Source organism: Telmatherina bonti (assembly GCF_933228915.1).
Source record: "Telmatherina bonti genome assembly, chromosome: 17".
NCBI classification, from domain to species: Eukaryota; Metazoa; Chordata; class Actinopteri; order Atheriniformes; family Telmatherinidae; genus Telmatherina; species Telmatherina bonti.
This window is the reverse complement of record NC_136615.1, coordinates 7,019,320-7,044,451: the sequence shown is the minus strand read 5'-3', so window position 1 is coordinate 7,044,451 and position 25,132 is coordinate 7,019,320. Positions and strand designations below refer to the sequence as shown.

At 41.8% G+C, this 25,132-nt stretch overlaps 1 protein-coding gene across 1 annotated transcript in view; it reads right to left on the bottom strand.

Annotated features, from left to right (window-relative positions):
• Positions 1–25,132, bottom strand: part of clip1b (CAP-GLY domain containing linker protein 1b) — a 70,032-nt gene that overhangs the window by 10,438 nt on the left and 34,462 nt on the right. The window contains exons 14-15 of the mRNA XM_079256433.1: positions 11,620–11,694; positions 5,747–5,853 (exon numbers count right to left, since the gene is read on the bottom strand). Of these exons, the coding sequence (XP_079112559.1) occupies positions 5,747–5,853; positions 11,620–11,694 (182 nt within the window). The remainder of the gene's footprint in view (positions 1–5,746; positions 5,854–11,619; positions 11,695–25,132) is intronic.

Sequence of the window (25,132 nt, the reverse complement as noted above, 5' to 3'; positions counted from 1 at the left end):
AAACACCACTAGAGATCAGTGGAGACCAGTAGACATCAGTAGAGCTCAGTCGACATTAATAGAGCTCAGTAAACCTCAGTAGACATTAATAGAGATCAGTCAAGCTCAATAAACACCACTAGAGATCAGTGGAGACCAGTAGACATCAGTAGAGCTCAGTCGACATTAATAGAGCTCAGTAAAGCTCAGTAGACATTAATAGAGATCAATCAAGCTCAGTAGACATTAATAGAGTTCAGTAAAGCTCAGTAGACATTTATAGAGCTCACCAGAGCTCAGTAGACATCAGTAGAGCTCAGTAGACATTAGTAGAGCTCAGTAGACATCAGTAGAGCTCAGTAGACACCAGCAGAGCTCAGTAGACAATAATAGACCTCAGTAGAGATCACTAGAGCTCAGTAGACATTAGTAGAGCTCAGTAGACATCAGTAGAGCTCAGTAGACATCAGTAGAGCTCAGTAGACATTAGTAGAGCTCAGTAGACATCAGTAGAGCTCAGTAGACACCAGCAGAGCTCAGTAGACAATAATAGACCTCAGTAGAGATCACTAGAGCTCAGTAGACATTTATAGAGATCACCAGAGCTCAGTAGACATTAGTAGAGCTCAGTAGACATTGATAGAGATCACTAGAGCTCAGTAGACTACTGATGTCTACCACCTGGTCATGCAGCTGAACTGAAGGGTGTGCTGAATGCTTCAGCCATCAACAACGTTCTACATCAACACGACATGAAACATTCTGCGGATTCGGCCGACAGAAGCATCGAAAAACACACGAAGCAGAGCACGCAGGAGCAGATCCAGCTGCTGCTGCCTGCTGGAAAACACAACGCCGCATTGTTTCAGACAACATGCAGGGAGACAAGAGGCCATGTTGGAGCCAGGCGGTCCGAGGAGGAGAAGACAGGTTACGTAACAGCAGCAGAAAGAGGAAGAGGATGGAGGAGGAGGAGCACAGCATGTTTTAGTTATTCAGAGAGGATGATGCCACTTATGTCGTCATGTACATGTGTATGAATGTATATACACACACACACACACACACACACACACACACACATATATATATATATATATATACATTAAAGAAGGAAAAAAACAGCTACCTGTAAAATAAGCTGAAATTGACTAAAGTAATAATAAATAATAATAATAATAAATAAAGATTTTATGAAAATGATTACATTATTTTCTAATTCTGGTTCAATAAAAATATTTTTTTGAAAAAGCAAACAAATCAGATCATTTATTACATATTCCATCACTCATAAAGTAATATTTAGTTGAACAATCCTTTAATGTTTCCGCTCCAGTCAGGTGTTTTCTGTTCCTCTCAGTCAGACTTCTGCACCTGTTGACAGGTATTTTGTCCCACTGTTCAACAGAAAACTGCTCTAATTTGTACAGGACACATTTGTTTGTTTGTTTTTTCTTTCTTCAACGCAATTAAATGAAAAAACAGTGTCTTATATTACTAAATTATATTTTTGCACATTTTTAGTTATTGTTCCTTTTTTAAGTCTCCAGTGATTTTAGTGACTGTTGTAAATTCAGCCTTTTCTTTAATGAAAGGGGATGAAGACATATGAGCACATATATCTGCATATATATGCAAACATAAATTCTGGTGTTGTGATTGTCTTTAGTTTTTATTCCTCTTTCCTTTGTTTTACATTTGCTGGTTTATTTGGGATCCGTTTTGGTTTAACTGGATTTATTTCTTGTTGTTTTATTTAATCACAAAAGCATTGATGTAAAATAATGTACAGAAATGTCATATTTACAAAAAAGCTTCAGTTTGATATAAGAAAGAAATGTAAATTTAAAGAAGTTTTATGATGTTGTTGATGCTCTGACTACAGACATTAATGACATATTAATAACTGCATAATTTAGCCAGTTAGACCAGTTAGAGTGCTGACGTCAGAGCTCTGATGACTCAGGCGGGGGGTGTGTCTGGTGATGCAGAAAACATGTGCGCGCTCACATACAGGCACATGACTGCTTCACGAGGTCTATAAATAGATCACACATAAACACAACAAGACACAATGAAAACATTCAGCAAAAATCAAGATCTGATGCTGACAGATCCGTTTCCGTGTCAACAGTGAGGAAGAGGAGGAATCAGACTTTGTGAGAGTTTACTGGGATCTCTTAGGATCCGCAGGGATTTTATATCAGTCTAGTCTGACGAAGCACAATGCAACGTAAAAACCGCCTGAGGAGCCGGTGGAAAAACACAACACATCTCACTTCCACACGCAGTCGCTTCCACACGCAGCCGCTTCCACACGCAGCTTCTTCCACACGCAGTCGCTTCCACACGCAGTCGCTTCCACACGCAGCTTCTTCCACACGCAGTCGCTTCCACACGCAGCTTCTTCCACACGCAGTCGCTTCCACACGCAGTCACTTCCACACGCAGTCACTTCCACACGCAGTCGCAGTCACTTCCACACGCAGTCACAGTCACTTCCACACGCAGTCACAGTCGCTTCCACACGCAGTCACTTCCACACGCAGTCACAGTCGCTTCCACACGCAGTCACAGTCACTTCCACACGCAGTCACAGTCACTTCCACACGCAGTCACAGTCGCTTCCACACGCAGTCACTTCCACACGCAGTCACAGTCGCTTCCACACGCAGTCACTTCCACACGCAGTCACAGTCGCTTCCACACGCAGTCACTTCCACACGCAGTCACAGTCGCTTCCACACGCAGTCACAGTCACTTCCACACGCAGTCACTTCCACACGCAGTCGCTTCCACACGCAGTCACAGTCACTTCCACACGCAGTCACTTCCACACGCAGTCACAGTCACTTCCACACGCAGTCACTTCCACACGCAGTCACTTCCACACGCAGTCACTTCCACACGCAGTCACAGTCGCTTCCACACGCAGTCACAGTCACTTCCACACGCAGTCACTTCCACACGCAGTCACTTCCACACGCAGTCACAGTCACTTCCACACGCAGTCACAGTCACTTCCACACGCAGTCACTTCCACACGCAGTCACAGTCGCTTCCACACGCAGTCACAGTCACTTCCACACGCAGTCACTTCCACACGCAGTCACAGTCACTTCCACACGCAGTCACTTCCACACGCAGTCACAGTCACTTCCACACGCAGTCGCTTCCACACGCAGTCACAGTCACTTCCACACGCAGTCGCTTCCACACGCAGTCAGTCACTTCCACACGCAGTCGCTTCCACACGCAGTCACAGTCACTTCCACACGCAGTCACAGTCACTTCCACACGCAGTCGCAGTCGCTTCCACACGCAGTCACAGTCACTTCCACACGCAGTCGCTTCCACACGCAGTCACAGTCACTTCCACACGCAGTCGCTTCCACACGCAGTCACAGTCACTTCCACACGCAGTCGCAGTCACTTCCACACGCAGTCACAGTCACTTCCACACGCAGTCACAGTCACTTCCACACGCAGTCACAGTCACTTCCACACGCAGTCACAGTCACTTCCACACGCAGTCACTTCCACACGCAGTCACTTCCACACGCAGTCACTTCCACACGCAGTCACTTCCACACGCAGTCGCAGTCACTTCCACACGCAGTCGCAGTCACTTCCACACGCAGTCGCAGTCACTTCCACACGCAGTCACAGTCACTTCCACACGCAGTCACAGTCACTTCCACACGCAGTCACAGTCACTTCCACACGCAGTCGCTTCCACACGCAGTCACAGTCGCTTCCACACGCAGTCGCAGTCACTTCCACACGCAGTCGCAGTCACTTCCACACGCAGTCACAGTCACTTCCACACGCAGTCGCAGTCACTTCCACACGCAGTCGCAGTCACTTCCACACGCAGTCGCAGTCACTTCCACACGCAGTCGCAGTCACTTCCACACGCAGTCGCAGTCACTTCCACACGCAGTCGCAGTCACTTCCACACGCAGTCGCAGTCACTTCCACACGCAGTCGCAGTCACTTCCACACGCAGTCGCAGTCACTTCCACACGCAGTCGCAGTCACTTCCACACGCAGTCGCAGTCACTTCCACACGCAGTCACTTCCACACGCAGTCGCAGTCACTTCCACACGCAGTCACAGTCACTTCCACACGCAGTCACTTCCACACGCAGTCACAGTCACTTCCACACGCAGTCGCAGTCACTTCCACACGCAGTCACTTCCACACGCAGTCACAGTCACTTCCACACGCAGTCGCAGTCACTTCCACACGCAGTCACTTCCACACGCAGTCACTTCCACACGCAGTCGCAGTCACTTCCACACGCAGTCGCTTCCACACGCAGTCGCAGTCACTTCCACACGCAGTCACTTCCACACGCAGTCGCTTCCACACGCAGTCGCTTCCACACGCAGTCGCAGTCACTTCCACACGCAGTCGCAGTCACTTCCACACGCAGTCGCAGTCACTTCCACACGCAGTCACAGTCACTTCCACACGCAGTCGCAGTCACTTCCACACGCAGTCACAGTCACTTCCACACGCAGTCACAGTCACTTCCACACGCAGTCACAGTCACTTCCACACGCAGTCGCAGTCACTTCCACACGCAGTCACTTCCACACGCAGTCACTTCCACACGCAGTCACAGTCACTTCCACACGCAGTCGCAGTCACTTCCACACGCAGTCACAGTCACTTCCACACGCAGTCGCAGTCACTTCCACACGCAGTCGCAGTCACTTCCACACGCAGTCGCAGTCACTTCCACACGCAGTCGCAGTCACTTCCACACGCAGTCACAGTCACTTCCACACGCAGTCACAGTCACTTCCACACGCAGTCACAGTCACTTCCACACGCAGTCGCAGTCACTTCCACACGCAGTCGCAGTCACTTCCACACGCAGTCACTTCCACACGCAGTCACAGTCACTTCCACACGCAGTCGCAGTCACTTCCACACGCAGTCACAGTCACTTCCACACGCAGTCGCAGTCACTTCCACACGCAGTCACTTCCACACGCAGTCGCAGTCACTTCCACACGCAGTCGCAGTCACTTCCACACGCAGTCGCAGTCACTTCCACACGCAGTCGCAGTCACTTCCACACGCAGTCGCAGTCACTTCCACACGCAGCCGCTTCCAGCCTGTTCTAGCATCATATGGATCCTCTATCAGATTCCAGATCTATTGATCATGGCTCCACTCGGCTGCATCGTGGTTTTTTCTGCATGTCTGTTCTTGTCGAGTTAAATGCAGACATACTGATAATGGTTCTATCTCGCAGTGAGGAAGAATCCTTCACAACATTCCTGCATCCAGATGCTGATCCGGATCACTCCTACACACACACACACACACACACCATGAGGAACCTTCCGGGAAGTTTTGTGTAAAGTTGCAAACAGACAAACATGCAGATGAAAACATCACATCTCAGTAGTAGTGGAGGTAAATATCTGAACAAATGGTTTATTTCTGAGTTACTTGGTGAAAGAATTCGCACCACGGTTATCTTTTCCAGCCTGGACTCGTGGTTTAGAAATGTTTCTGGGGGGGGGGTCTATTATCGCCCCCTGCATCATCACAACCACAATGACTTCCAGGTTTACACAACAGCTGGGTTCTCTGGAGACTCCTTCCTAACACATTGTGTTGCTCAGCTGCTGTCAATGCAGACTGGAACTTTAATCCCCAGTTCAGATCTCTGGGATAAGCTGAGTAACTGGGTGAACTGGCGGTGCAGTGGCAGGAAAAAGCACATCAGTCTTCTAGAACACTCACATTTCCTTGCAGAGGACTCCGATCCGCTGATTCTCCGGACTGCTGCGCTCCTTCGACAGGCTCAGCTCCTCCTGGTACTTGGAGTTCTGCTGTTTCAGAGCCTGGAGCTGGAGAGGAGGAGACAGACGGAGCGTCCAGTTACAGCTCTGCTTCAACGTGCAGCCATATTCATTACCTCTGGAGGGGTCGCTGTAACGACGCTGCCCCCGGCAGCGATGACGGTTAAACCTCTGCTGTGGGATTCTAATCTTCTCCACGATGAACCTCAAAGTGCAGAATTATTTCATTAAAGTGGAACTGATGTTGTTCTGAAGGCTGATTGTTTTCTGTCAAAAACTTCCCCAAACATCAGGAGAATTCCAGCAGCGATTCTATTGAATTTATTTAATATTTATATTTAGATCCTGGAAAAGTTGAAGCATGAGACGATTATTGGGCCTGAAGGAAGTGAAGGATGGATGTTGATGACGACAGAAAGTCATTCTGAATGATTCTCATATCTGTCTGTTTGGATTTCAGTCATTTATGTGTAAAAGCGAGGATTCAGTGAAAAACATCCCACCATGTTTTCTGGTTTTTGACTCCTTCACACAAACACCTGGAAGAACACAGAGCTGCTTCAACTTTGTTGTGACTGGAGACACAGCTCAGAATGTTCCGGAGATCTAATCAGACGTTCCTGCACCGTCAGCGCGGAGCAGTGGGAACATGTAGGAAAATACTTTAACATTATCATAAATACATAGAGGGACAGATTCTAGAAGATTATTGGATAAATATAATTAAACTTTGAGTATAACAGTATGTTATAATAATAAATGAGTAAATGAGGGCAGTGATATCAACAGGGATGGAAATGTGATGGAACAGGAATGAACGGAAGAAGACTAGTGTTATTGGGGGGTCTTGCAGGTGTCAGAACTTTAAAGACCACTGCCAATAAAAGTTTAGACTTTTTAGCAGAAAAACATGGCAGCAAACTGGTCCTTTTCTTGTCTGCAGGTTTCATGTGATTTAATCAGCATGTACGAACATCAGCTATTAAAATCCGAATTTTGTAAGAAATACTGAAGCAGTTCCGAGCTGGAACCAGATTCCTACTTTAAACATGTCTGCAGGACCACCTGTTTTATTAAAACTGCAGAGTTTTACACCTGTTTTCCTGAGATGGCGCTGCTGTTCAGCATGTAGAAGTCTGGAAACCAGCTGCTGTGGGGCTCCAGGTTCAGTAAAAAAACCAGTTAGAGTCGAGGCTGCTGGATTATTTATCCCAAACTGGAGATTATTTCTCCCCGAGGGAAAGAAAAGACAAAACTAAAGGATTTTACGGAAGGTTAAGCCCTACAGGAGCGGACGTTTGCCTCGTATTTCAGCAACAGATCGATAAAAACTGATTTCTAACATTCATTCACAACAAATAGGACTAATCAATGAAACTAAAACTGATTAGCTGCATTTTGTATCAAAATCTATCCAAACCGTTCTTTCATTGATAGATTATCTTACAGAATATCAGTAAATCGTAAATTTTCCATCACAAAATGATAATTTAGTTCCTTTCCCCCCACAGACCCAAATCAGACATATTTATCTGATCTGAGGTGACTGAACAAACTGATCAAACCGCCGGTTCTGGTTCTGCTGAAAGCAGCTCATCCTCTAACGCAGCGAGAAAGCAAATGGTGTTCAGAGAGAGGCTTCTTCAAGACAACTCCTGCCAGCAGGCATCACCCTCCGGAACACGGCAGAACCTGAAGTTTCCCTCTGGGAATAACTCCATCGTAGCAGGAGCAGGATCCAGCGCTCATCGCCCTGTTCCTCATCACATCTTAAAGCAATCAGGACAAAATGTTTGTATCCGGATTCAACATAAAACTGGAAAAGTCTGTCAGCAGAGACGCAGCCGTTAAGGCAGGACTCATTTCTGATGATCCAGAAAGCTGCGATACTTCGACCCGCTGCAGCAAACTTCACGTTCCAGGCTGGAATCAACGGTCTGGGACTTGATCCGTCGCCTCATCTAGAACTCTGCAGCTCTAAAACATTGACCCATAAAAACGAACACAAACGCCTCGAAGTCGAAGCATTTGCTGCATGTGTGATCAGATAAAGTCCAGAAGCTGCTTCTGTTTGCAGTAACACACGGTTCTGCAGACAAACACGCAGCAGCAGAAGGAAGGAAGCCTTCCAGGAGTCGGCGACCTCCTGCCGTCCTACCTGGTAGCGAGGAGAGTAGATGCTGCTGGAGTAACCCTGGGGCAGAGCAGCAACGTCCATGCCTTCACAGCAAAGCACGGCTGGCTTCTCCTCCCGTTTCCCTGCTGAACAGCAGCAGTGTTGTCGCTCCGCCTCGCTCGATCTGTGACCCGCGGCGCCCAACGCAGCCCAGCATCAATAAACCATCAGCTTACATCTCCTGCCGTGCAGGGCTGTCGCCTCAGCAGCCTCCCTCCCTCCTCTCTCGCAGCCTCACAGGTCTGTTATGTAAGCCTGGTCAGACTCCTCCCCTGTCCTCCCCCCACCTCCCTGCTGCTGAGATGCTCTCATCTCCACTCAGCATATGAGACGAGTCGAGCTGGAAGCAGGCAGGCATCAGAAATGCAGAGACGGTGGAGGAAGGAAGTTTTTCTGTCCCGGTGAGGACGCAGCAACATGAGGACAAATAAAGCAGCAGCGTTTTCTGTCTGTGTGGGAAGAGAAGGGATTGTTTCATGTCCTGCAGCCGGCAGCCTCCCTTCCTCTGTCCGGACGCTTTTCCTTCAACCTGCTGGAAAACGTCGGTCAGAAGGTGAAACACCGGAGAGAACTTTTATTTATTTATATCTTCATTCCTTTGCTTTTATTCCTTGTTAGATATGTTTTTATTTCTACATAAATTATTATTTATCTTTGTTTATTCACTGCCAACCATCCATTTTCTATGTGGCTGTTTCCACTTCAGGAAGAAATTGTATTTTACTTTAGTCCAGCATTTTTCTTTCTCTTGTCTTGTTTTTACATAAATTTAAATAAATTCAGAGGTTGAAGGAGGCTGAAGTTTATTTCCTGAACAGCTCGTATTACTGCCACTGAAATACTTCTGCTCCTTTCACTACATTTTTATGCATTCATAAGCAAATAGATAAATAAAATGAAAACAAAATTAAATATCAAAGAATTTACAATAAAACAAAAGATAAAAATGTAGGAAACCGAAATAAAAGAAAATAATTTAAAATGAATCAATACAAATAAAACTAAAATAAAATGGATGAAAAAAATTAAAGAATTTAAAATAAAACAATATAAATGAAACAAAAAAATAAAAGGTATGAAACAAAGTAAAAGAATTTAAAATAAAACAATAAATAAAACAAAAAATAAAAGGTATGAAACAAAGTAAAAGAATTTAAAATAAAAAAATAAATAAAACAAAAAATAAAAATGGATGAAACTAAGTATAAGAATTTAAAATAAAACATTGTAAATGAAACAAAAATAAAATGGATGAAACAAAATAAAAGAAAAGAATTTAAAATAAAACAATATAAATAAAACAAAAAATAAAACGGATGAAACAAAATAAAACAAAATAATTTAAAATAAAAATAAACAACAGATGATGATGGATGTTTTCCTTTTCTGGACTTTGGCAGATTTTCTGGCTGTCCCCTCTGAACGACTGATCCTGCATCCATCTTCCTCCTGTTTCTTCTCTGAGATCTCTCCAGGCTGGAAAGTCAGTCTGATGCTGACTCTCATCTCAACCTTTTCTTTCCTCTCTTCCACCACTAATTCTAGCGCTACTTTGCTGGATCTACCGGGATGTGTGTTACAAACTGCAGCGCCGTGAAGCGAAACGTCTCTGCAGGGTGAAGCTCAGGGCAGGAAGAAAACCCTTTAGTCCGACCTCACCGTGTATTTTTATGTGTGATAATATCCTGTTAAGGCTTTGTGATACACGGTGCCTATAGTTGTTCCAAATGATGCTGGCGAGGTGTGACAATGCATAATTTGTTTTAATTTGATAAACGATTTCAAGGTGAGAACGAGTAATTCTTTCACAATGTCGCTTTTCTACAAACCTCAAAATAATGGTTTTCTATTTTATTGCAATAAAAGCACTTTTTATTTAATTTAAATTGTTATATTCCTGTTTTGTTTTGTGTTGAAAAGAGATAAATGAACATTTTTTTGTACCGGTAGGAAATTATTATTATTATTATTATTATTATTATTATTATTATTATTATTAATAATAATAATAATAATAATAATGATATTATTATTATTAATAATAATAATAATAATAATAATAATAATAATAGCAATCATAATATAATATTTATAATGATAATAATAACAGGAAAAATAAATGTAAATCATAGAAATGATGGCATTACGCCCAGGTGATTGTTTTTTTTATGTGATTGTTTAAATTTGAGGCCACATCAGCCTGACAATAGTGGGAAAGTTGTCCCCCCCCCCCCCCCCAAAAAGCATTTAGACACTAAAACAGCTCTAACAGCCACCAAGTTAAGCAAACAGACCGACAAGAACACGCCGCTGCTCCTTCAGTCCAGATTGGAAACAAACGGGGTCGTTCCCACAAATAAAGTTAAAAAAAGACTAAAAACCGGGACAAGGACCAGTCATGTTGCCTGAGGACCGAACATACGACCAACCAATCCCAGGTCAGCCATGTTCTGTCCAACACGCTACAGCAGCTCTCTGACATGTGCAGGATTACATCACATCCTCCTCATCAGGAGGAGAGAGGCAGATGTCAGAGCATTCCTGCAGAATCATTTCTCCTGCAGCAACAAGCACTTCTAACCTCCCGAGAGCACGGCGGGATGTTTCTACATCTGTGTGAAAACTCATTCCCAACAAGTGCTCTCATAGAACCTGCTTTGTCGTGTCAGTGATGCAGCGCTGCAAATGTCATGTTGGTCTCCTGCAGGCCTCTCCAGCCAGCTCTCTCTGCTTCAGCACCATCTGGAGCCACACTCATGAAGAGCGGAGACGTAAGCTAGCAGAGGGCAGCAGAGAGCCGCAGATCCACCGTCACTGTGGCGCTACACCTCTTCAGATCCTCAAACAGATGCAAACTGAGATTATTCCCATTCTGCAAGCTCTAAATGAACTAAATATACCAGTTGCTATGGCTCTGCCTGCCTCTAGAACCATGTAGTTTTATTGTTGATGTTTAACAGAAACACTGCAATATTCAGGATATTATGTCCCTGTTTTCATGGTAACTTCCCAGAGGCTGATGCTGTAGCACTGAAAGTTAAGATAATAACATGTTCTTGCATATGGTTGCAAACACAATTTTATTTTAATTAATTTAATTTTAATGCACAACTGGGACACTGCTAAACATCAACGTGGTGGTCTGACAGCACTCCTATAGGACGTCACCAGGACAGGTACTGTCACTTGTTCAATGTGGCTTTCTTGAAACCAGGTCCAAGATCAAAGTAACTGGTATATTTAGTTCATTTAGACCTTGGAGAATGGGAATAATCTCAGTTTTCATATGTTTGATGAAAACGGTGAAACTTGAAGAGGTCTGCTGTGGCGTGTTGCCACAGAATAAAACATCCGCTTGCAGAGAGTCGGAGGCTGCAGAGCTTCATGCATGGCTGAATAAACGTAATGAGACGTGTCCCTGACATGAGCTGTCAGCGCAGATGTGAACACGTAACACACACCCTGCAGGCCAAGCGGCTGCATGCACACGTGCACGTTCCTCCACACAGCGATAAACACACAAAGCCACTTCAGTCCAGCTGTTAACATCCACCCTGTCCTTTCCTCTGGAAGCAACCACCTGCCTGAGACGTGGAACTGAAACCAGTCTTTAGACATCACAGCAAGCTGCAGCTCACCTGCGTCTCCAGAGTCCTCTTCTCATTGGTCAGCTGCTCCAGCGACTCCGCCTCCCTCTCTGATTTCTCTGTAACCTGGAAACACCATGCAGAGTCTTTCAGCCTGCTTTTCACCTCGCTGCATGTTGTCTTTGCAGCACATTAACCTGAACGATGTCAGCAGAGTAATCATGGAAACAAATGTTCTTCATGTAACGTAGTTTCATGTTTGCAGTGGAGATAATTAGCTGCATGCCTTTCAGAGAAAACACGTTGTAAACTCAACTATTTACATACCACCCCGTTAGAAAACCTCATATTTGCACACAGAGCAGGCGTCCTGCAGCATTTGCATCCGCCTGAACTAAACTAGACTTTTTATCAGATGCATCAGATAAAATCTGTAAAACATCACAAACAACACACTGTTTGCATCTTACATAAAACCAGAACATACATTCAAACAGCTTTTTCAGCCTGAAGTTGCAGCTGAATGTGCAGAACGGAAATGCAGAGCACCAACATGAAACATTCAGATCTGAATCCTGCAAGAGATCAGAAACAGAATCCTTCCACACGCCTCGACCTTCTGCTGTTGCATCTGTTGGGGAGGAGTTGTACGGAGCGGGAAAAGCATGAAAAAGGCTTTCTATGCAGAATGCCACATCTGGACTTCCAGCTGTGTCGGTGCACCTGCACCTGCAGCTGGAAGTCCAGCTGGGCGAGCGGCATTCAGACCTGCTCAATCATCTTGCTCATGTCAATTTAATGTTTGGAAATGTGAATTTCTCTGAAATAAATGGGAAAATATGAATGAAATGATCATAAAACTTCAAACTGTGTGTGTTTAACTTATTTCTCCATGTCTGCTCTTCTATCTGAAAGTGAAATAACTGCTGATTGATCGATTGGAGGCGAGCTGATCAATAAGTATTGATACCGACTGGAGGTTGCGCCGCCCGGCAGCAGCTGTGCACGTTTCTGCTGGTTCAGGTCATTTCCATCCAGTAACTCATCCAAGTCTGGTTCTGGAGTGAACTGGTAACAGTATCCCAGGTGGTACCAGAATGAATCCATCAAACATATGAGGTGTATATTGATGACAATAAAATGATTAAACGGGAGTTTTTAGTAGATTTTTATGAACTAATATTTGAGTAGTAGATGTGCGTATGTGTGGTGTGTAATACACGTTACAGCTTTCTTAACTCCACCCAGAATGTCATGTTTTTGTCTCTGCAGCAGCTTCACGTAAAACCATCAAGTTTTGGGAATGATCTGGAAGGACTTGTGGACTCAGGAATTCTTTACCAATGCGAGACTGAGAAAATGTTATTTTAAAGCAACATGATTATCCTGACGTATGCAGATGGTGTGGAAAACACAGGAGGGTGGGTTCTGCTGCAGAACATCATAACGTCATGGTGGATACAGAGACGAGGCCTTTTCCGGCCCTACAGTTCTGATTTTTAGACCGTTTCAGACCCCTGTTGAAGACCAGCAGGAACTTCCAGCGGCTCAAAGTGGAGCCAAAAGCTGCAGTTCTGCCCTCATCCACTAGGGGCTCCAAGAGCTGATTGTGAACGTTATTTATGAGTTAATGGCAACATTTGCACCAGTTCCTGAGACTTCCCAGATGTCCTGAAAGAGGAATGACTGATGGAACTACGAGACGGACAAGCCAACGCCGCTGAAAACCTTCATTTAGCAGGAAACTGAACTAATTAGTGGGACTGGAAGGTTTCCTATTGGATTTATCTGGAAGCTTTCTGCACTGATGCAGCTGCAGCATTAAAACATTAAGTTCAGAAATAACTAAAGATGGATTCAACTCAATTCTGCTCTGAAGACATGAAAATACATTTTCTTCCTTCTTCTTCCTCTAAATCAGCTGGAAGCTGCAACCCATCTGAGCCGCCTGATTAAACCCCAATGGGAACGACAGCAATGTGTGTGTTAGGAATGTTCTAACATCACAGCAGCCTGAGGTGCCGGTTCTTCAGAGAGGAGATCCAGGTGGTCCGACAGCAGCTGCACTGGGAAGGACGACTTCCATTCACCAGACCTTTGAGGCCGTTTCTAGCTTTTCTACTTTATAATCCCACCATGGTGAAACACAGACACAGCATCAGCATGTAAACACGGAAACCCAGATCCTGTCATGTAACCGGAATCTGCATTCTGCAGTACTTACAACGAGTTACGTATACTACTCAGCCTCTACCGTAGTACTCTTCCTCATTACATACTTATTTACTCACTCCTAGGATTACTTTATTCACTTGTAGGATTACTTTACTCAATCCTAGGATTACTTTACCTGTTCTTAAGGTTTCTTACTTTTTCTTGCTTCTAGGATTACTTTACCTGGTCCCAGGATTACTTTACTAGTCCTTAGGATTACTTTGCTTGGTCCCAGGATTACTTTAGTAGTCATTAGGATTACTTTACCTGGTCCCAGGATTACTTTACTAGTCCTTAGGATTACTTTACCTGGTCCCAGGATTACTTTACTAGTCCTTAGGATTACTTTACCTGGTCCCAGGATTACTTTACTAGTCCTTAGGATTACTTTACCTGGTCCCAGGATTACTTTACTAGTCCTTAGGATTACTTTACCTGGTCCCAGGATAACTTTACTAGTCCTTAGGATTACTTTACCTGGTCCCAGGATTACTTTACTAGTCCTTAGGATTACTTTACCTGGTCCCATGATTACTTTACTAGTCCTTAGGATTACTTTATTCACTTGAAGGATTACTTTACCTGTTCTTAAGGTTTCTTACTTTTTCTTGCTTCTAGGATTACTTTACCTGGTCCCAGGATTACTTTACTAGTTCTTAGGATTACTTTACCTGTTCGTAAGGTTTCTTACTTTTTCTTGCTTCTAGGATTACTTTACCTGGTCCCAGGATTACTTTACTAGTTCTTAGGATTACTTTACCTGGTCCCAGGAGTACTTTACTAGTCTTTAGGATTACTTTACCTGGTCCCAGGATTACTTTACTAGTCATTAGGATTACTTCACCTGTTCCCAGGATTACTTTACTAGTCCTTAGGATTACTTTACCTGGTCCCAGGATTACTTTACTAGTCCTAAGGATTACTTTACCTGGTCCCAGGATTACTTTACTAGTCCTTAGGATTACTTTATTCACTTGTAGGATTACTTTACTCAATCCTAGGATTACTTTACCTGTTCTTAAGGTTTCTTGTTTTTTCTTGCTTCTAGGAATACTTTACCTGGCCCCAGGATTACTTTACTAGTCCTTAGGATTACTTTATTCACTTGTAGGATTACTTTACTCAATCCTAGGATTACTTTACCTGTTCTTAAGGTTTCTTGTTTTTTCTTGCTTCTAGGATTACTTTACCTGGTCCCAGGATTACTTTATTAGTTCTTAGGATTACTTTACCTGGTCCCAGGATTACTTTACTAGTCCTTAGGATTACTTTACCTGGTCCCAGGATTACTTTACTAGTCTTTAGGATTACTTTACCTGCTCCCAGGATTACTTTACTAGTCTTTAGGATTACTTTACCTGCTCCCAGGATTACTTTACTAGTCCTTAGGATTACTTTACCTGGTCCCAGGATTAGTTTACTAGTCCTTAGGATTACTTTACCGGGTCCCAGGATTACTTTACCTGGTCCCAGGATTACTTTACTAGTCATTAGGATCACTTTACCTGGTCCCAGGATTACTTTACTAGTCCTTAGGATTACTTTACCTGGTCCCAGGATTACTTTACTAGTCCTTAGGATTACTTTACCTGGTCCCAGGATTACTTTACTAGTCCTTAGGATTACTTTACCTGGTCCTAGGATTACTTTACTAGTTCTTAGGATTACTTTACCTGGTCCTAGGATTACTTTACTAGTCCTTAGGATTACTTTACCTGGTCCCAGGATTACTTCACTAGTCCTAAGGATTACTTTACCTGGTCCCAGGATTACTTCACTAGTCCTTAGGATTACTTTACCTGCTCCCAGGATTACTTCACTAGTCCTTAGGATTACTTTACCTGGTCCCAGGATTACTTTACCTGGTCCCAGGATTACTTTACTAGTTCTTAGGATTACTTTACCTGCTCCAAGGATTACTTTACTAGTCCTTAGGATTACTTTACTAGTTCTTAGGATTACTTTACCTGCTCCTAGGATTACTTTACTAGTCCTTAGGATTACTTTACCTGCTCCCAGGATTACTTCACTAGTCCTTAAGATTACTTTACCTGGTCCCAGGATTACTTTACTATTTCTTAGGATTACTTTACCTGGTCCCAGGATTACTTTACTAGTCCTTAGGATTACTTTACCTGGTCCCAGGATTACTTTACTAGTCCTTAGGATTACTTTACCTGGTCCCAGGATTACTTTACTAGTTCTTAGGATTACTTTACCTGGTCCCAGGATTACGTTACTAGTCTTTAGGATTACTTTACCTGCTCCCAGGATTACTTTACTAGTCCTTAGGATTACTTTACCTGGTCCCAGGATTACTTTACTAGTCCTTAGGATTACTTTACCTGGTCCTAGGATTACTTTACTAATCCTTAGGATTACTTTACCTGGTCCCAGGATTACTTTACCTGGTCCCAGGATTACTTTACTAGTCCTTAGGATTACTTTACCTGGTCCCAGGATTACTTTACTAGTCCTTAGGATTACTTTACCTGGTCCCAGGATTACTTTACTAGTCCTTAGGATTACTTTACCTGGTCCTAGGATTACTTTACTAGTCCTTAGGATTACTTTATTCACTTGTAGGATTACTTTACTCAATCCTAGGATTACTTTACCTGTTCTTAAGGTTTCTTGTTTTTTCTTGCTTCTAGGATTACTTTACCTGGTCCCAGGATTACTTTACTAGTTCTTAGGATTACTTTACCTGCTCCCAGGATTACTTTACAAGTCCTTAGGATTACTTTACTAGTCCTTAGGATTACTTTACCTGGTCCCAGGATTACTTTACCTGGTCCCAGGATTACTTTACTAGTTCTTAGGATTACTTTACCTGCTCCCAGGATTACTTTACAAGTCCTTAGGATTACTTTACTAGTCCTTAGGATTACTTTACCTGCTCCCAGGATTACTTCACTAGTCCTTAGGATTACTTTACCTGGTCCCAGGATTACTTTACTAGTCTTTAGGATTACTTTACCTGGTCCCAGGATTACTTTACTAGTCCTTAGGATTACTTTACCTGGTCCCAGGATTACTTTACTAGTCCTTAGGATTACTTTACCTGGTCCCAGGATTACTTTACTAGTTCTTAGGATTACTTTACCTGGTCCCAGGATTACTTTACTAGTCTTTAGGATTACTTTACCTGCTCCCAGGATTACTTTACTAGTCCTTAGGATTACTTTACCTGGTCCCAGGATTACTTTACTAGTCCTTAGGATTACTTGACCTGGTCCTAGGATTACTTTACTAATCCTTAGGATTACTTTACCTGGTCCAAGGATTACTTTACTAGTCATTAGGATGACTTTACCTGGTCCCAGGATTACTTTACTAGTTCTTAGGATTACCTGGTCTTAGGATTACTTTACTAGTTCTTAGGATTACTTTACCTGCTCCTAGGATTACTTTACTAGTCCTTAGGATTACTTTACCTGCTCCCAGGATTACTTCACTAGTCCTTAGGATTACTTTACCTGGTCCCAGGATTACTTTACTAGTCCTTAGGATTACTTTACCTGCTCCTAGGAATACTTTACTAGTCCTTAGGATTACTTTACCTGCTCCCAGGATGACTTTACTAATTCTTAGGATTACTTTACCTGCTCTTATGATTAGTTTACTAGTCCTTAGGATTACTTTACCTGGTCCCAGGATTACTTTACTAGTCCTTAGGATTACTTTACCTGCTCCCAGGATTACTTTACTAGTCCTTAGGATTACTTTATTCACTTGTAGGATTACTTTACTCAATCCTAGGATTACTTTACCTGTTCTTAAGGTTTCTTGTTTTTTCTTGCTTCTAGGATTACTTTACCTGGTCCCAGGATTACTTTACTAGTCTTTAGGATTACTTTACCTCCTCCCAGGATGACTTTACTAGTCCTAAGGATTACTTTACCTGCTCCCAGGATTACTTCACTAGTCCTTAGGATTACTTTACCTGGTCCCAGGATTACTTTACCTGGTCCCAGGATTACTTTACTAGTTCTTAGGATTACTTTACCTGCTCCCAGGATTACTTTACTAGTCCTTAGGATTACTTTACTAGTTCTTAGGATTACTTTACCTGCTCCTAGGATTACTTTACTAGTCCTTAGGATTACTTTACCTGCTCCCAGGATTACTTCACTAGTCCTTAAGATTACTTTACCTGGTCCCAGGATTACTTTACTATTTCTTAGGATTACTTTACCTGGTCCCAGGATTACTTTACTAGTCCTTAGGATTACTTTACCTGGTCCCAGGATTACTTTACTAGTCCTTAGGATTACTTTACCTGGTCCCAGGATTACTTTACTAGTTCTTAGGATTACTTTACCTGGTCCCAGGATTACGTTACTAGTCTTTAGGATTACTTTACCTGCTCCCAGGATTACTTTACTAGTCCTTAGGATTACTTTACCTGGTCCCAGGATTACTTTACTAGTCCTTAGGATTACTTTACCTGGTCCTAGGATTACTTTACTAATCCTTAGGATTACTTTACCTGGTCCCAGGATTACTTTACCTGGTCCCAGGATTACTTTACTAGTCCTTAGGATTACTTTACCTGGTCCCAGGATTACTTTACTAGTCCTTAGGATTACTTTACCTGGTCCCAGGATTACTTTACTAGTCCTTAGGATTACTTTACCTGGTCCTAGGATTACTTTACTAGTCCTTAGGATTACTTTATTCACTTGTAGGATTACTTTACTCAATCCTAGGATTACTTTACCTGTTCTTAAGGTTTCTTGTTTTTTCTTGCTTCTAGGATTACTTTACCTGGTCCCAGGATTACTTTACTAGTCTTTAGGATTACTTTACCTGGTCCCAGGATTACTTTACTAGTCCTGAGGATTACTTTACCTGGTCCCAGGATTACTTTACTAGTTCTTAGGATTACTTTACCTGGTCCCAGGATGACTTTACTAGTTCTTAGGATTACTTTACCTGCTCCTATGATTAGTTTACTAGTCCTAAGGATTACTTTACCTGGTCCCAGGATTACTTTACTAGTCCTTAGGATTACTTTACCTGGTCCTAGGATTACTTTACTAGTCCTTAGGATTACTTTATTCACTTGTAGGATTACTTTACTCAATCCTAGGATTACTTTACCTGTTCTTAAGGTTTCTTGTTTTTTCTTGCTTCTAGGATTACTTTACCTGGTCCCAGGATTACTTTACTAGTCTTTAGGATTACTTTACCTGGTCCCAGGATTACTTTACTAGTCCTTAGGATTACTTTACCTGCTCCCAGGATGACTTTACTAGTTCTTAGGATTACTTTACCTGCTCCTATGATTAGTTTACTAGTCCTAAGGATTACGTTACCTGGTCCCAGGATTACTTTACTAGTCCTTAGGATTACTTTACCTGGTCCTAGGATTACTTTACTAGTCCTTAGGATTACTTTATTCACTTGTAGGATTACTTTACTCAATCCTAGGATTACTTTACCTGTTCTTAAGGTTTCTTGTTTTTTCTTGCTTCTAGGATTACTTTACCTGGTCCCAGGATTACTTTACTAGTCTTTAGGATTACTTTACCTGGTCCCAGGATTACTTTACTAGTCCTTAGGATTACTTTACCTGGTCCCAGGATTACTTTATTAGTTCTTAGGATTACTTTACCTGGTCCCAGGATTACTTTACTAGTCCTTAGGATTACTTTACCTGCTCCTAGGGATTACTTTACTAGTTCTTAGGATTACTTTACCTGGTCCCAGGATTACTTTACTAGTTCTTAGGATTACTTTACCTGCTCCTAGGATTACTTTACTAGTTTTTAGGATTACTTTACCTGGTCCCAGGATTACTTTACTAGTCCTGAGGATTACTTTACCTGGTCCCAGGATTACTTTACTAGTTCTTAGGATTACTTTACCTGGTCCCAGGATGACTTTACTAGTTCTTAGGATTACTTTACCTGCTCCTATGATTAGTTTACTAGTCCTAAGGATTACTTCACCTGGTCCCAGGATTACTTTACTAGTCCTTAGGATTACTTTACCTGGTCCTAGGATTACTTTACTAGTCCTTAGGATTACTTTATTCACTTGTAGGATTACTTTACTCAATCCTAGGATTACTTTACCTGTTCTTAAGGTTTCTTGTTTTTTCTTGCTTCTAGGATTACTTTACCTGGTCCCAGGATTACTTTACTAGTCTTTAGGATTACTTTACCTGGTCCCAGGATTACTTTACTAGTCCTTAGGATTACTTTACCTGCTCCCAGGATGACTTTACTAGTTCTTAGGATTACTTTACCTGCTCCTATGATTAGTTTACTAGTCCTAAGGATTACGTTACCTGGTCCCAGGATTACTTTACTAGTCCTTAGGATTACTTTACCTGGTCCTAGGATTACTTTACTAGTCCTTAGGATTACTTTATTCACTTGTAGGATTACTTTACTCAATCCTAGGATTACTTTACCTGTTCTTAAGGTTTCTTGTTTTTTCTTGCTTCTAGGATTACTTTACCTGGTCCCAGGATTACTTTACTAGTCTTTAGGATTACTTTACCTGGTCCCAGGATTACTTTACTAGTCCTTAGGATTACTTTACCTGGTCCCAGGATTACTTTATTAGTTCTTAGGATTACTTTACCTGGTCCCAGGATTACTTTACTAGTCCTTAGGATTACTTTACCTGCTCCTAGGGATTACTTTACTAGTTCTTAGGATTACTTTACCTGGTCCCAGGATTACTTTACTAGTTCTTAGGATTACTTTACCTGCTCCTAGGATTACTTTACTAGTTTTTAGGATTACTTTACCTGGTCCCAGGATTACTTTACTAGTCCTGAGGATTACTTTACCTGGTCCCAGGATTACTTTACTAGTTCTTAGGATTACTTTACCTGGTCCCAGGATGACTTTACTAGTTCTTAGGATTACTTTACCTGCTCCTATGATTAGTTTACTAGTCCTAAGGATTACTTCACCTGGTCCCAGGATTACTTTACTAGTCCTTAGGATTACTTTACCTGGTACTAGGATTACTTTACTAGTCCTTAGGATTACTTTATTCACTTGTAGGATTACTTTACTCAATCCTAGGATTACTTTACCTGTTCTTAAGGTTTCTTGTTTTTTCTTGCTTCTAGGATTACTTTACCTGGTCCCAGGATTACTTTACTAGTCTTTAGGATTACTTTACCTGGTCCCAGGATTACTTTACTAGTCCTTAGGATTACTTTACCTGGTCCCAGGATTACTTTATTAGTTCTTAGGATTACTTTACCTGGTCCCAGGATTACTTTACTAGTCCTTAGGATTACTTTACCTGCTCCTAGGGATTACTTTACTAGTTCTTAGGATTACTTTACCTGGTCCCAGGATTACTTTACTAGTTCTTAGGATTACTTTACCTGCTCCTAGGATTACTTTACTAGTTTTTAGGATTACTTTACCTGGTCCCAGGATTACTTTACTAGTCCTGAGGATTACTTTACCTGGTCCCAGGATTACTTTACTAGTTCTTAGGATTACTTTACCTGGTCCCAGGATTACTTTACTAGTCCTTAGGATTACTTTACCTGATGCTAGGGATTACTTTACTAGTTCTTAGGATTACTTTACCTGGTCCTAGGATTACTTTACTAGTCCTTAGGATTACTTTACCTGCTCCCAGGATGACTTTACTAGTTCTTAGGATTACTTTACCTGGTCCCAGGATGACTTTACTAGTTCTTAGGATTACTTTACCTGCTCCTATGATTAGTTTACTAGTCCTAAGGATTACTTCACCTGGTCCCAGGATTACTTTACTAGTCCTTAGGATTACTTTACCTGGTACTAGGATTACTTTACTAGTCCTTAGGATTACTTTATTCACTTGTAGGATTACTTTACTCAATCCTAGGATTACTTTACCTGTTCTTAAGGTTTCTTGTTTTTTCTTGCTTCTAGGATTACTTTACCTGGTCCCAGGATTACTTTACTAGTCTTTAGGATTACTTTACCTGGTCCCAGGATTACTTTACTAGTCCTTAGGATTACTTTACCTGGTCCCAGGATTACTTTATTAGTTCTTAGGATTACTTTACCTGGTCCCAGGATTACTTTACTAGTCCTTAGGATTACTTTACCTGCTCCTAGGGATTACTTTACTAGTTCTTAGGATTACTTTACCTGGTCCCAGGATTACTTTACTAGTTCTTAGGATTACTTTACCTGCTCCTAGGATTACTTTACTAGTTTTTAGGATTACTTTACCTGGTCCCAGGATTACTTTACTAGTCCTGAGGATTACTTTACCTGGTCCCAGGATTACTTTACTAGTTCTTAGGATTACTTTACCTGGTCCCAGGATTACTTTACTAGTCCTTAGGATTACTTTACCTGATCCTAGGGATTACTTTACTAGTTCTTAGGATTACTTTACCTGGTCCTAGGATTACTTTACTAGTCCTTAGGATTACTTTACCTGCTCCCAGGATGACTTTACTAGTTCTTAGGATTACTTTACCTGCTCCTATGATTAGTTTACTAGTCCTAAGGATTACGTTACCTGGTCCCAGGATTACTTTACTAGTCCTTAGGATTACTTTACCTGGTCCTAGGATTACTTTACTAGTCCTTAGGATTACTTTATTCACTTGTAGGATTACTTTACTCAATCCTAGGATTACTTTACCTGTTCTTAAGGTTTCTTGTTTTTTCTTGCTTCTAGGATTACTTTACCTGGTCCCAGGATTACTTTACTAGTCTTTAGGATTACTTTACCTGGTCCCAGGATTACTTTACTAGTCCTTAGGATTACTTTACCTGGTCCCAGGATTACTTTATTAGTTCTTAGGATTACTTTACCTGGTCCCAGGATTACTTTACTAGTCCTTAGGATTACTTTACCTGCTCCTAGGGATTACTTTACTAGTTCTTAGGATTACTTTACCTGGTCCCAGGATTACTTTACTAGTTCTTAGGATTACTTTACCTGCTCCTAGGATTACTTTACTAGTTTTTAGGATTACTTTACCTGGTCCCAGGATTACTTTACTAGTCCTGAGGATTACTTTACCTGGTCCCAGGATTACTTTACTAGTTCTTAGGATTACTTTACCTGGTCCCAGGATGACTTTACTAGTTCTTAGGATTACTTTACCTGCTCCTATGATTAGTTTACTAGTCCTAAGGATTACTTCACCTGGTCCCAGGATTACTTTACTAGTCCTGAGGATTACTTTACCTGGTCCCAGGATTACTTTACTAGTTCTTAGGATTACTTTACCTGGTCCCAGGATTACTTTACTAGTCCTTAGGATTACTTTACCTGATCCTAGGGATTACTTTACTAGTTCTTAGGATTACTTTACCTGGTCCTAGGATTACTTTACTAGTTCTTAGGATTACTTTACCTGTTCCCAGGATTACTTTACTAGTCTTTAGGATTACTTTACCTGGTCCCAGGATTACTTTACTAGTTCTTAGGATTACTTTACCTGGTCCCAGGATTACTTTACTAGTCCTTAGGATTACTTGACCTGCTCCTAGGGATTACTTTACTAGTTCTTAGGATTACTTTACCTGGTCCCAGGATTACTTTACTAGTCCTTAGGATTACTCTACCTGGTCCCAGGATTACTTTACTAGTCCTAAGGATTACTTTACCTGGTCCCAGGATTACTTTACTAGTCCTTAGGATTACTTTACCTGGTCCCAGGATTACTTTACTAGTCCTTAGGATTACTTTACCTGGTCCCAGGATTACTTTACTAGTCATTAGGATTACTTTAACTGGTCCCAGGATTACTTTACTAGTTCTTAGGATTACTTTACCTGGTCCCAGGATTACTTTACTAGTTCTTAGGATTTCTTTACCTGGTCCCAGGATTACTTTACTAGTCCTAAGGATTACTTTACCTGGTCCCAGGATTACTTTACTAGTCCTTAGGATTACTTTACCTGGTCCCAGGATTACTTTACTAGTCCTTAGGATTACTTTACCTGGTCCCAGGATTACTTTACTAGTCTTTAGGATTACTTTACCTGGTCCCAGGATTACTTTACTAGTCCTTAGGATTACTTTACCTGGTCCTAGGATTACTTTACTAGTTTTTAGGATTACTTTACCTGGTCCCAGGATTACTTTACTAGTCCTTAGGATTACTTTACCTGGTCCCAGGATTACTTTACTAGTCTTTAGGATTACTTTACCTGGTCCCAGGATTACTTTACTAGTCCTAAGGATTACTTGACCAGGTCCCAGGATTACTTTACTAGTCCTTAGGATTACTTTACCTGGTCCCAGGATTACTTTACTAGTTCTTAGGATTACTTTACCTGGTCCCAGGATTACTTTACTAGTTTTTAGGATTACTTTACCTGGTCCCAGGATTACTTTATTAGTTCTTAGGATTACTTTACCTGGTCCCAGGATTACTTTACTAGTCCTTAGGATTACTTTACCTGGTCCTAGGATTACTTTACTAGTTTTTAGGATTACTTTACCTGGTCCCAGGATCACTTTACTAGTCCTGAGGATTACTTTACCTGGTCCCAGGATTACTTTACTAGTTCTTAGGATTACTTTACCTGGTCCCAGGATTACTTTACTAGTCCTTAGGATTACTTTACCTGATCCTAGGGATTACTTTACTAGTTCTTAGGATTACTATACCTGGTCCTAGGATTACTTTACTAGTTCTTAGGATTACTTTACCTGGTCCCAGGATTACTTTACTAGTCTTTAGGATTACTTTACCTGGTCCCAGGATTACTTTACTAGTCCTAAGGATTACTTTACCAGGTCCCAGGATTACTTTACTAGTCCTTAGGATTACTTTACCTGGTCCCAGGATTACTTTACTAGTTCTTAGGATTACTTTACCTGGTCCCAGGATGACTTTACTAGTTCTTAGGATTACTTTACCTGCTCCTATGATTAGTTTACTAGTCCTAAGGATTACTTTACCTGGTCCCAGGATTACTTTACTAGTCCTTAGGATTACTTTACCTGGTCCTAGGATTACTTTACTAGTCCTTAGGATTACTTTATTCACTTGTAGGATTACTTTACTCAATCCTAGGATTACTTTACCTGTTCTTAAGGTTTCTTGTTTTTTCTTGCTTCTAGGATTACTTTACCTGGTCCCAGGATTACTTTACTAGTCTTTAGGATTACTTTACCTGGTCCCAGGATTACTTTACTAGTCCTTAGGATTACTTTACCTGGTCCCAGGATTACTTTATTAGTTCTTAGGATTACTTTACCTGCTCCCAGGATTACTTTACTAGTCCTTAGGATTACTTTACCTGCTCCTAGGGATTACTTTACTAGTCCTTAGGATTACTTTACCTGGTCCCAGGATTACTTTACTAGTCCTGAGGATTACTTTACCTGGTCCCAGGATTACTTT